We start from the raw sequence: 10,385 nt of genomic DNA on the forward strand, positions 1-10,385 counted from the left end.
TGACAGCTGTGTGGGGAGGGGGGGAGGAGAAGGAGGGAAGAGATTGAATAAAAAAAGAGAGAGAGAAAATGTTTGTTGGTTTGTCACCAGGTTTCTACCTGACTAGACTGTATCTTTGAAGGTCAGAATCTAATCTTATCTTTCATCTCAGCTTGGGTTAGAACCTGGCTGGCCTCCCATTTTTTGTAAATAAAGGTTTTATTGGCACACCGCCATGCCCAGTCATTTATCTAATGTCTGTCTTTTCTACAACAACCAGTCGGGCAGTTGGACAGAGACACAATGTCCTGAAAAGCCCCAAACATGCACTACCTGGCTCTTTACAAGAAGCTTGCATTCTCCCACTTGAAAAGAAACTGACTCACATAGGTATTCTCCAGCTGGCTGTTTAATAAATACTGGTTATAGCGAAGCCTTTCATTTCTTTTCTTTGTTAAAAAGTGGTGGAAAACCTCTGCCCTGTCAGGTGAGATCAAGCCCTAAAAATTTTGAAATCCTGATGCAGAAGTTGGAGTAACAACCATTTAAAAGTTTGGAGCCTTTAAAAAATTGTTTTCCCTCCCCATGGTGGAGTCTTAAATTTATCTTTGGGGAAGCTCCCTTAAAGGTAAGTCTGTTACCCAATCAGTGCTCTTGTGGAAACTGGAAAGTCACTGACAAACATCACACAAGTTTTTATCGAAGTCATCAATACTAGGGTCCAGGTCTCAGGGTCCTGAGGTGGCGGGAAAGGGAAAGGCTTGGTGTAAACGTGGGATGCACAGAGCTGCAAACCAGTGCTGCTTCTTGAGGAGCCAGCATCTGTAGGAAATCCTGAGTAAGATGCCACAGGAGGGGGTAGGAATGAGCATCTTGCTCTGGAGGGGGACTGTGAACAGGAACCACGTGGACTTGGTATAGCCCAAACTGGACAAACTCCAAGTCTGCCAAGTTGGGTGGGTATGCCACAACACAGCTGGTACTAAAGGTATTCATTCTAGTGTGAGTCTCCTGATGAGGCCCACGCAACAAAGCCAGCCCCTTGAGGCTGTGGTAGGGGTTTTCCCTGAAGTGGATATTCCATAATAGCAATCGAGGTTGCTCCTGGCCAACACAAAAGGGCCTCTGTGATGATGAAACTTTTCACTCTTAGAATCTAGTGTTGGGTGATGCGCCTGGGGCGCAGCAATGCCTAGAACATCTTCGCGTATAAGAATAAGCTGGTCGCAGACTCATGGAGGCGGATCGACAGCTAAGCAGAGGGGCAGCCCTCTTAGGGGACCCTGAGGCTCTCGGAAGAGCCCCTTCAGGGAGCAGCTCTATGCCACTGTTGATATTTCACCTCCTTTTATCCTTCAACCTTTCAGAAAACTTTGTCCCAAATAGCAGCCTAGTCTTGCTGTGCTATGAAGAGTTAAATTCTCATTCTCTTCTTGGGATGAGAAGCAGAGGGGAGCGCCTCAGCGTCAGAGGAGTGGCAGCAGCCACAGGAGACCCCCCAGGCGGCAGCTGTGCCCAGGGGAGCACTTCTGAGGCGCATCCTGGAAAGATGCTCTGGGAACCTCTGGGAGTGGGAGCTGAGGGGCTGTTCCTTTCCTGTGCTGCTCGTAGGAAGTGAAAATCATCATAATTTGGGCATGAAAGAAAATGTGACCCGAATTTACACTCACTGGCAGGATTTTCTGGGGACACAGTTCTCAGGCATGTTCATAAGCCATTTCCCCTGCTAGTTCCCTCGTGGTTTGATGTAAATAGAGCTTTCAAACCTAAATGTTAACAGGGCCCACAGTGTGCATGGCACCAGTGTCCCTCAGATATAAATTATGGGTAAAATTTTGTGAGTGCCTACATTGTCTGTCTGTAAAAACGCCTTGAGATTATGTCTACTGTCCCTTCTCGCTCTCTCCCTTTTTAAGGCAAATTCCAGACATGGTCATTTCAAACCTATATAATCCCATATACATTTAAAATTGACATTTTCTTACATAACGAATACCATTATCACCACAGACTTATCAACCGTTTCTTGGCGCCATCTAACAGCCAGTCTGTATTCAAATGTTCCTGATTAACATGATATCGGATCCTCACCATCATAGGAAGAGGGATTCTCCTCATTTTTTTTTTAAAGCTATAAAGTAAGTACTTTTATGTTAGCAGAGGCTTTAACAGCAGAGGGTTTTTTCCACTTGTTACTTTGATGAGAGCATTTCCTTTATGCAGGAGCACAGGTTCTTAGTCTTGGGCCTCAATTTTTGCTGTGTCTCTGTCTTCAGTTAATGCATCCCCGGGGCTCATTCAACTCACCCAGCTTCCAACATACATCCTCTGCTGGCCTACTGGATGTATAAAATAAGCTATTGATCTGTGGATTTATAAAGGCTTCTGAGATGTGAAAGCAGCTCCTCCTGAGTACTTCCTAACTTCTGCTTTACCCTCCTGACGGCACTAGTATTATTACTTTTTTCTTTTAGTCTGACAACTTAAAAACGTGCATGTGGAATTACTGTTCCCATCCTGCTTTGCTCATGTCCCTTAAATCTTTGACCATTTTATTGATCTATGTCAAAGGTATGGGGAGTGGGTCTGCTCTCTGAGTCCTGTTTAACTGCTGGGGGTTTAGTGAAGGAAAAATGGAGTCCTGTGCTATAGCTCAAAAAAAAAACAGCTGGGTTATGTGAGTGGAATGCTGAAGGTTGTAAATTATTTCCTAGATTATATGCAAGGCTAAGTAGCACCGAAAACAGCCAGACTGCAAAAATCTTACTACTTACTGACTGCCAAGAGCAGTACATGTTTTCAAACATTATACAACTAGTATATTCATACATGTATTATCTTCTAAAGCCTGGTTCACTGCATGAGTTTTGGATTTGCTGACTAATTTGGATCAACTTCCATACCTTCCTCCATAGACACAAATTTTAAATAGTATCGATCACCAAGTGGTTTATGAACTTCGTGAAACTGCATGCACAATACAGTATGTAAGTACAACGGTGAACATTTTTCTTGGGAGAGAGTCCAAAACTTCCATCATGGTTTCAAAGGAGCCTAAGAAAACACTAAGAGCCTTTGATATGGAAAAAAATTCTAAAGGGTTGTCACAACAGCAATGCTCACAGGGGCCGGAGAGATTAACATAAGTGAGTGAAGTAGATGAGGTATTAGGCAAAAGGGAATGGTGGAAACTGATAGACTCAAATACGTTCACTCCAACTACATAGAGTAGCTAGCTATCTTTAAGCTGCAGATCACTGTTGGTAGGTGGGAACACAGGTTCAAGTGTTTCCTGGTCTTACTTTCTCTTCCCCCGCACCAAGGAAGCCAGAAATCTGGATGCTTACATGAAATCTTCCAAATTTTAAATGCTGATAATAAGTTCAAGTTAAATAAACAAACATTGTATGGTACCGACAACTGGTCTGCTGACTTGGTCCTCAGGCTGCAGGGCCTAACCGAAGCCAGGCATTTAAAAACATAATTAAATTCATAAGTAAAAATAACTAAACACTCTCTTCAGATCTGTAATAAGCCAACAACACCAAGACCATTTAGGAACAAGGCTCCCAAGGGATTCTAGTCTGGTGGTTTGGCATTTGAAAAGTTCAATGGCCAAATCTATAGCAATGCAACTGCTGAATGCAGCGGATCCTGACATCCACCCTTCCTTCCCCAGCCAATGTCCAGTACTCTGCATAGGTCAATCCCAGGCCTCTTTAGTGGCAGTGGGAAAAATGTTCCAGAAGAAGACATGTCAAGAATCCTAATATAGACCATCTAACCACTACAGTACACTTGAAACTAATACAAAATAATATGGAATGTAAACTGTAATAGAAAAACAAGAATCCTAATTACATAGTTATATAAAACCTTGGTTGTCCAGCTGACAGCACTAATAGATTGTCATGCCACATTTTGCTTATTGCCAGAATTAAAGTAAGTACAAGAAACTATGAAATGCACAGAGAAGTTTACCAGAACCAGACAAATAATATCTTTTGTAAACCAAATTAATTTCCATCTATAAGGGAGCTTGCTCTTTAAAGGGAATCTGCAATATAATGATCAGTAAGGGAAAAATAATTTCCAAATTTAACTGCGTCGCAAGTTTAGATTTAAAAATACTAGGCTTTTCAAATATGGTGCAAACCTAAAATTGAACCTGTCCCACAGGATGTGGCTGCTGGCACCCTGGCACCATTTGCAGGGCAGGTATGTAGCAAGCTCTGAGTTCTGTGGAGGATTGCAAGTGGGTGAGGAGAAGGGGGAGAGGACCCTAAAGGCAGCTGCTGAGAGGATCGAGGGCAGGACGGCTGCAGCGGGGAAACAAATGAGTGAACTATGGAAAACGTGATCAAAACTGACAACCACATTTCGCCTGAGAACACTGGCTGACATTCCAGTGAGAAAACTTGCCTTTTTTTTTTTTTAACTTTTGTGCCCCGGATAGAGTTTTATTTATAATATGTTTGAAAATGGTCATATGAATATTTGAGCTCTGGTAGATAGTACCACAAAGCAATGCTACTTTGTGAATAATGGAATATTTCCACTCAAGCAATTATACACTTTCTAAGTAAGGTATGTGAGAGAGTGTGTATGTTACATCAAATACATTTTGATTTTTCCCATAATTAGAAAAGAACAATTTAAGGTACCTGTGATCATGCTGGATACAATTAGCGGCAAAATGATGAGTTTCAGCATCCTCATTAGGATTTCTCCAGGAAAGGCAAAGTAGAACTTCTCCAGATTAGAGAGTTTGCTGTATTCTCGAACCAAGACTCCTATGCCAATCCCTAAAAAAAAAAAAAAAAAAAAGGGAAGGAAAAAAAAAGAACATTGTTGAGTTCTCCTGTATAAATTTCTATGGAAAAATACTCCCCCCAAATGATGCAAATTTTAATGGCAAGTTTAGATAATCTCCCAGGAGTCTGTAAATTTTAGACTTAAAAACCAAATCACATTTTAATGAATGGGAAGTACACATTATTTGGTAAACCTGTAAAAAATATTCTTCACGTGAAAAATTGTTTTTAATTTATTTTCTTCTTCAATCATGTTTATTATAATGACAAAACATCACAAAATACTGTGAGAAAGAAAATAATCATCTTGGTCGACCCAATACAGTATAACTTTTGTTTTTACACACCAACCTTATACTTTGTCTGGCTTAGATAGCTTACATATTTTATAGTTTACATAACTGTTTTCATTTTCTATTTTATGATAATTACTTTTTATAACTTTTATAAAAAACTCTTCTGTTTATGCAACTTTTATCATTTTAATAGCAACATAAGATTCTGTTGGTTTGATATATTTACCATATTGTTGAACAATTATGTTCTCTAATGCTTTGTATTCTTTTCAGGTCTTTTTAGATAATGATGTGTTCAAGTTTGTTTGGTCAAGAGCTTTTTACAAAGTTTCTAATCCTGGACATTTAGGCTTATTATGTGAGTAGGGGAATGTTTAATATCAAGACATGTTATACATTCTCTGAAAGCTTGTATAACATTTCATCTACATGAAATCCTTCTGTTGTGATGACTTGGATAACTAAAAATCACAAATTATAAACATGTCTTCTTTATCCTCTTCCAAATGGTTCCAATAATATCTAACTGCCCTCCGCCATCCCATTCCCCACAAACCCCATTCAGAATCCCCCCTTTTTAAAACCAAGAAATAAAATGGGCTGGGATGACTAGTGCATCAACTTCTGAGGATGACAGGCTAATGGGAGGTAAGATGACTAAGGAGCAAGAAGATTCCAGGAGGAAATCACTGGATATGCTAATTTACAAATGTGAAAATTTAGAGTCGTTTGGGCGTAGTTAAGAACTCCAGGGCAATGAAAAGAGATGTGAATTATAATCAGTATTAGAGTTTTCATTTAAATTCAGGTATACTTCCCATACCTATTAGTAGACCAAGTAGATGCACCTCACAAGATGCATTTGTGTAGTAATATTATTCTTACTAGTAGCTTAATTTTATATTCCCACATATTTTACTTTTGCTTTCATCTCTTTATTTTGTGTATGCATTACTGATTTCCGATCAGCCACTTTAAATGATTTCTGATCAGCCACTTTAAACTATATATATCTCCCATGTTCAAAGGCTGTTAAATTGCGTTGTTTACCCATAGCTTCAGAAAAAAATCACTTCTACTGTCCTGTTAAACAACCTGCTTCCCTATTTATAATGGTCTGGCCCTCTAGCAACTTCAGCACGAAATTATAGCTAATTTGCCAACAAACGTCAGGTGGTCATAATAATCTGGCCACTCAGTGTATGCAGCCTCAGTAAACATTTCCCAAAATGTAGCTAAGACAAAAAAAAAAAAAAAGGCTTTATTATCAAACCCATTTGGCTGGTATTTCAAAACCTAGTGTTAGAGACTCCTGAGTAATTAAGGTACACCAAGGGTTCAAAATATTTTAAGTGAATTTAAAAAGCTTTTTGTGCTCACTGCCTACTTAATAAATTGCTTACGTTCAGCTGTTCTATATGGAACATACCTACATTATGCTGTAAGGATACTCTATAATGCTCAGTGTTTTAAAAAAAGAAACCAACCAAACAGACATTTTTTTCTCATACTATTTAGGTTGCTTCAAGTAAATTTCTGGCTTGTATATCAAAGAGAGCTCTGTATGTAAAAATAAAGGAGATGTGTCTGTGCTCAAAAACCAGTCACAAAAGCACTCTGTTGAGTAGCAAAGAACCCAAAGTGCTCCGATCTTACTAACAATTAACTGTGCTTCTAATCATCTCCACCCCAAATGAATGCAGGGCAGTTAGAAAGAAACGTGCTTGCTTTTCCAGCCTTTAGCCAGATATGGGTTTTCATGGCAGAGATAAAAGAGTCTGCACAAGGAGTCATTTGAAAGCAATCAAAGGTGACAAACACTATAAATAGGTTACTGTGTTTAGTAATGAAAGCTTTCTCTCAAGCTTGTGCTTGACTTATCACAAATTGTATTCCAGTATTTCTCTTCTTTTTTCTTTTTTTTTTTTACTGAAAAAAATTTAAAAACCAACCGAGACCTGGAGAAGCAGGGGGGGGCGATTCACCCTGAGCCACAAATGTCATCCCTGGGGTCCTCAAGCATAAGAAGTGGTTGGTGAATGACCAGGAGTTACACCTGGGTAGTGGATGTGCTTTATTTTGGTCTCAAACAAGTTTGGAAAAATTAGATGTGAGATAAGAAAAATCACTAGGTTCTAAGATGAGAGGTCAGGACTTTCACAGGGCACAATCTTTCCCTACCCTTTTGCAGAGACAGAACCTTGGACTGGATTAAGGAGCATGGAGAGGTCTCCAAATCTAAAGGATGCTGGGAATAAGTGTCTGTCTTGGGGTGCACAGGTCAGATCCACTCCCAGAGCTAGAGAAGATCAAGATCAAGTATTGCTCTAGGAAGGCCTTCAGCAGGGCCTACAAGGAAGCCCAAAGGTAAAATTGGTACCTAGACCTCTATAGCCCCCGAAAATACCAGGAATTGATTTCTGGGCTGCCTTCCTCCAACACAGGCAAGAAAATCCCAAGCAGGTACTGAGGCAGCTTGGAAAGAACATGGTTTTAGGACAGGCTTGAATTCTGCCTCCACCACTTACAAGGTGTTAACCTTCCCCAGTTGTCAAGTGGTCAAATTAGAGGTAGGGGCAAACGGGTTGGATTAGATGCCTTCAAAGGCCCCTCTTAATGCCTAAAATGCTGTGATCATCTCAGCCTTGGTGTCCTCAACTTTAAAATGGGATCATAGGAGCAGCTCATTAGCTCCAAGGGAGCTGGCCATGTTTTCTTCAGTTTTTACACCAAATGTTACGTATACTGGTAAAACAGGAAAGGGAGAAACTAGGGAGGAAAGCAATTAAGACCTGAGCTAGAGATTTCTTCTTTAAGCTCATGTTCAAAAATTTAAGCTTAAAAGAGAAGATGCTATCTCTTCATGTCCATGTTGTCTCAAACAACTGTTACTCCAATAGCCTTATCTTGGAAGTCATGTGTGACTGCCCCCCCCCCACCCGCCCCCAACAATGTTTATAAAAAATTGTTTTAAAAAAAGCTAAAAAAATTATTGTTCAAGAAATAATTCTGGCAATCAAAATAAAGAACAAGTAATGATTTCATGAACCTATCCACTCCTTTAACCACCCCCTCATGCCACTTAAGAGATTAAAATCTGTGATTTTTAATCAAAGTCCCAGAATAGTATTATGATCCACAGATTGATTTTGGCTTGGTTAAACAAGAATTATTGGTAGAGGAAAAAATATTTTTAACCATCACTGAAAAAGTTATCTAGCCATGCCATTATTCTAGACATTATATTAAGCAAATACAATGTGCTTTTTTTGTCTAAAGCTAATGCTGATAACCAGAAAATAAAAAGTACAGAATGAATAGAGTTATCAACAAATAACTACTTGTATACCCTGAACAGCTTGACAGACTCGGGGGGGGGGGGGGGGGGGGAAGAAAGGGGGAGCTGGTCTCTCTATCCTGTCCTTCCAATGAAATATCTGTCTCTTTTCTCATCTTTTTCTTTAGAGCTAAGTAGTTCTACCAATGCAAGCTCTTACATGAACTCTGGCTCAAAAATAGATGCCTCTGAGTCAGTACAGCTTTTTTTTTTTTTTTTTTTTTTTTTACTGCACAAGAAATATTATCACAGCTCTACTGGAAATAATAAGTGCAAAAATTCACCCACAATTCTATCAACTTAAATATGTGAAAAGTGAAATTGTTTCCATGTTCCATATACTATTGCAGTTAATCATAATAAAATGGTTAATAATTATTGAGTATATACTATATGTCAGAATCTGTGCTAAGTACTTCAAATAAATGTTTTCTTGTATACCAATACTGTTATTTTTTGTTTTACCAACAGCTTTTTTTAAATTTTCCAAAAAAAATTTTTATAATTCTTTATTGTTTAAAATATTACATATATCTCCCTTTTTTCCCCATTGACCTCTCCCCAGCCACTCCCCCACTGCCCCCCAGCACATGTCCTCACCCCCCCTAGTGTCTGTGTGCATTGGTTATGCTTATATGCATGCATACAAGTCCTTTGGTTGATCTCTTACCCCTCCGCCCCCACCCTCCCCTGCTTCTCTGAGGGTTGATAGTCTGATCAATGCTTCCCTGTCTCTGAATCTACTTTTGTTCATCAGTTTATGTTGTTGATTATATTCCACAAATGAGTGAGATCATGTGATATTTATCTTCCTCCAACTGGCTTATTTCATTTAGCATAATGCCCCCCATGTCTAGTCATGGTGTTATCAATGGTTAAGAGTTCTTTCTTTTTTATAGCAGCGTAGTATTCCATTGTGTAGATGTACCACAGTTTTCTAATCCACTCATCTGCTGATGGGCACTAAGGCTGTTTCCAAATCTTAGCTATGGTGAATTGTGCTGCTATGAACATAGGGGTGCATATATCCTTTCTGACTGCTGTTTCTGATTTCTTGAGAAATATTACTAGAAATGGGATCACTGAGTCAAATGGGAGTTCCATTTTTTATGTTTTGAGGAAACTCCATACTGTTTTTCACAGTGGCTGCACCAGTCTGCATTCCCACCAGCAGTGCATGAGGGTTCCTTTTTCTCCATATCCTTGCCAGCACTTGTCATTTGTTGATTTGTTGATGATAGCCAGTCTGACAGGTGTGAGATGGTACCTCATTGTTGTTTTGATTTGCATCTCTCGGATGATTAGTGACTTTGAGCATTCTGACAGGTATGAGATGGTACCTCATTGTTATTTTGATTTGCATCTTTTGGATGATTAGTGACTTTGAGCATGTTCTCATATGTCTCTTGGCCTTCTGTACCAGTATGTCTACTTTTGAAAAATATCTATTTAGGCCCTTTGCCCTTTTTTTGATTGGATTGTTTATCTCCCTTTTGTTAAAATGTATGAGTTCCTTATAAATTTTGGAGATTAGACCCTTATCGGAGATAACATTGGCAAATATATTTTTCCATGCAATGGGCTTTCTTATTGTTTTGTTGATTGGTTCTTTTGCTGTGCAGAAGCTTTTTATTTTGATGTAGTCCCATTTGTTTATTTTCTTCTTAGTTACCATTGCCCAAGGAGCTGTATCAGTAAAGATATTGCTACAACATGTCTGATATTTTGTTGCCTGTGGATTTTTCTAATATTTTTTATGGTTTCCCACCTTACATTTAAGTCTTTTTTTTATCCATTTTGAATTTATTTTTGTGTATGGTGTAAGTCGGTGGTCTAGTTTCACTTTTTTGCATGTATCTGACCAATTTTCCCAACACTATTATTAAAGAGACTGTCTTGACTCCATTGTATGCTCTTGCCTCCTTTGTCAAATATTAATTGAGCATATTGGTTTGGGCC

At 39.1% G+C, this 10,385-nt stretch overlaps 1 protein-coding gene across 1 annotated transcript in view; it reads right to left on the reverse strand.

The window, feature by feature from the left end:
• Positions 1–5,629, reverse strand: part of SLC1A1 (solute carrier family 1 (neuronal/epithelial high affinity glutamate transporter, system Xag), member 1) — a 36,181-nt gene extending 30,552 nt beyond the window's left edge. The window contains exons 1-2 of the mRNA XM_014546315.1: positions 5,617–5,629; positions 4,644–4,784 (exon numbers count right to left, since the gene is read on the reverse strand). Coding sequence (XP_014401801.1) covers positions 4,644–4,784; positions 5,617–5,629 — 154 coding nt within the window. The remainder of the gene's footprint in view (positions 1–4,643; positions 4,785–5,616) is intronic.
• Positions 5,630–10,385: the final 4,756 nt, after the last annotated feature.

Source organism: Myotis brandtii, unplaced genomic scaffold (genome assembly GCF_000412655.1).
Source record: "Myotis brandtii unplaced genomic scaffold, ASM41265v1 scaffold44, whole genome shotgun sequence".
Classification (NCBI taxonomy): domain Eukaryota; kingdom Metazoa; phylum Chordata; class Mammalia; order Chiroptera; family Vespertilionidae; genus Myotis; species Myotis brandtii.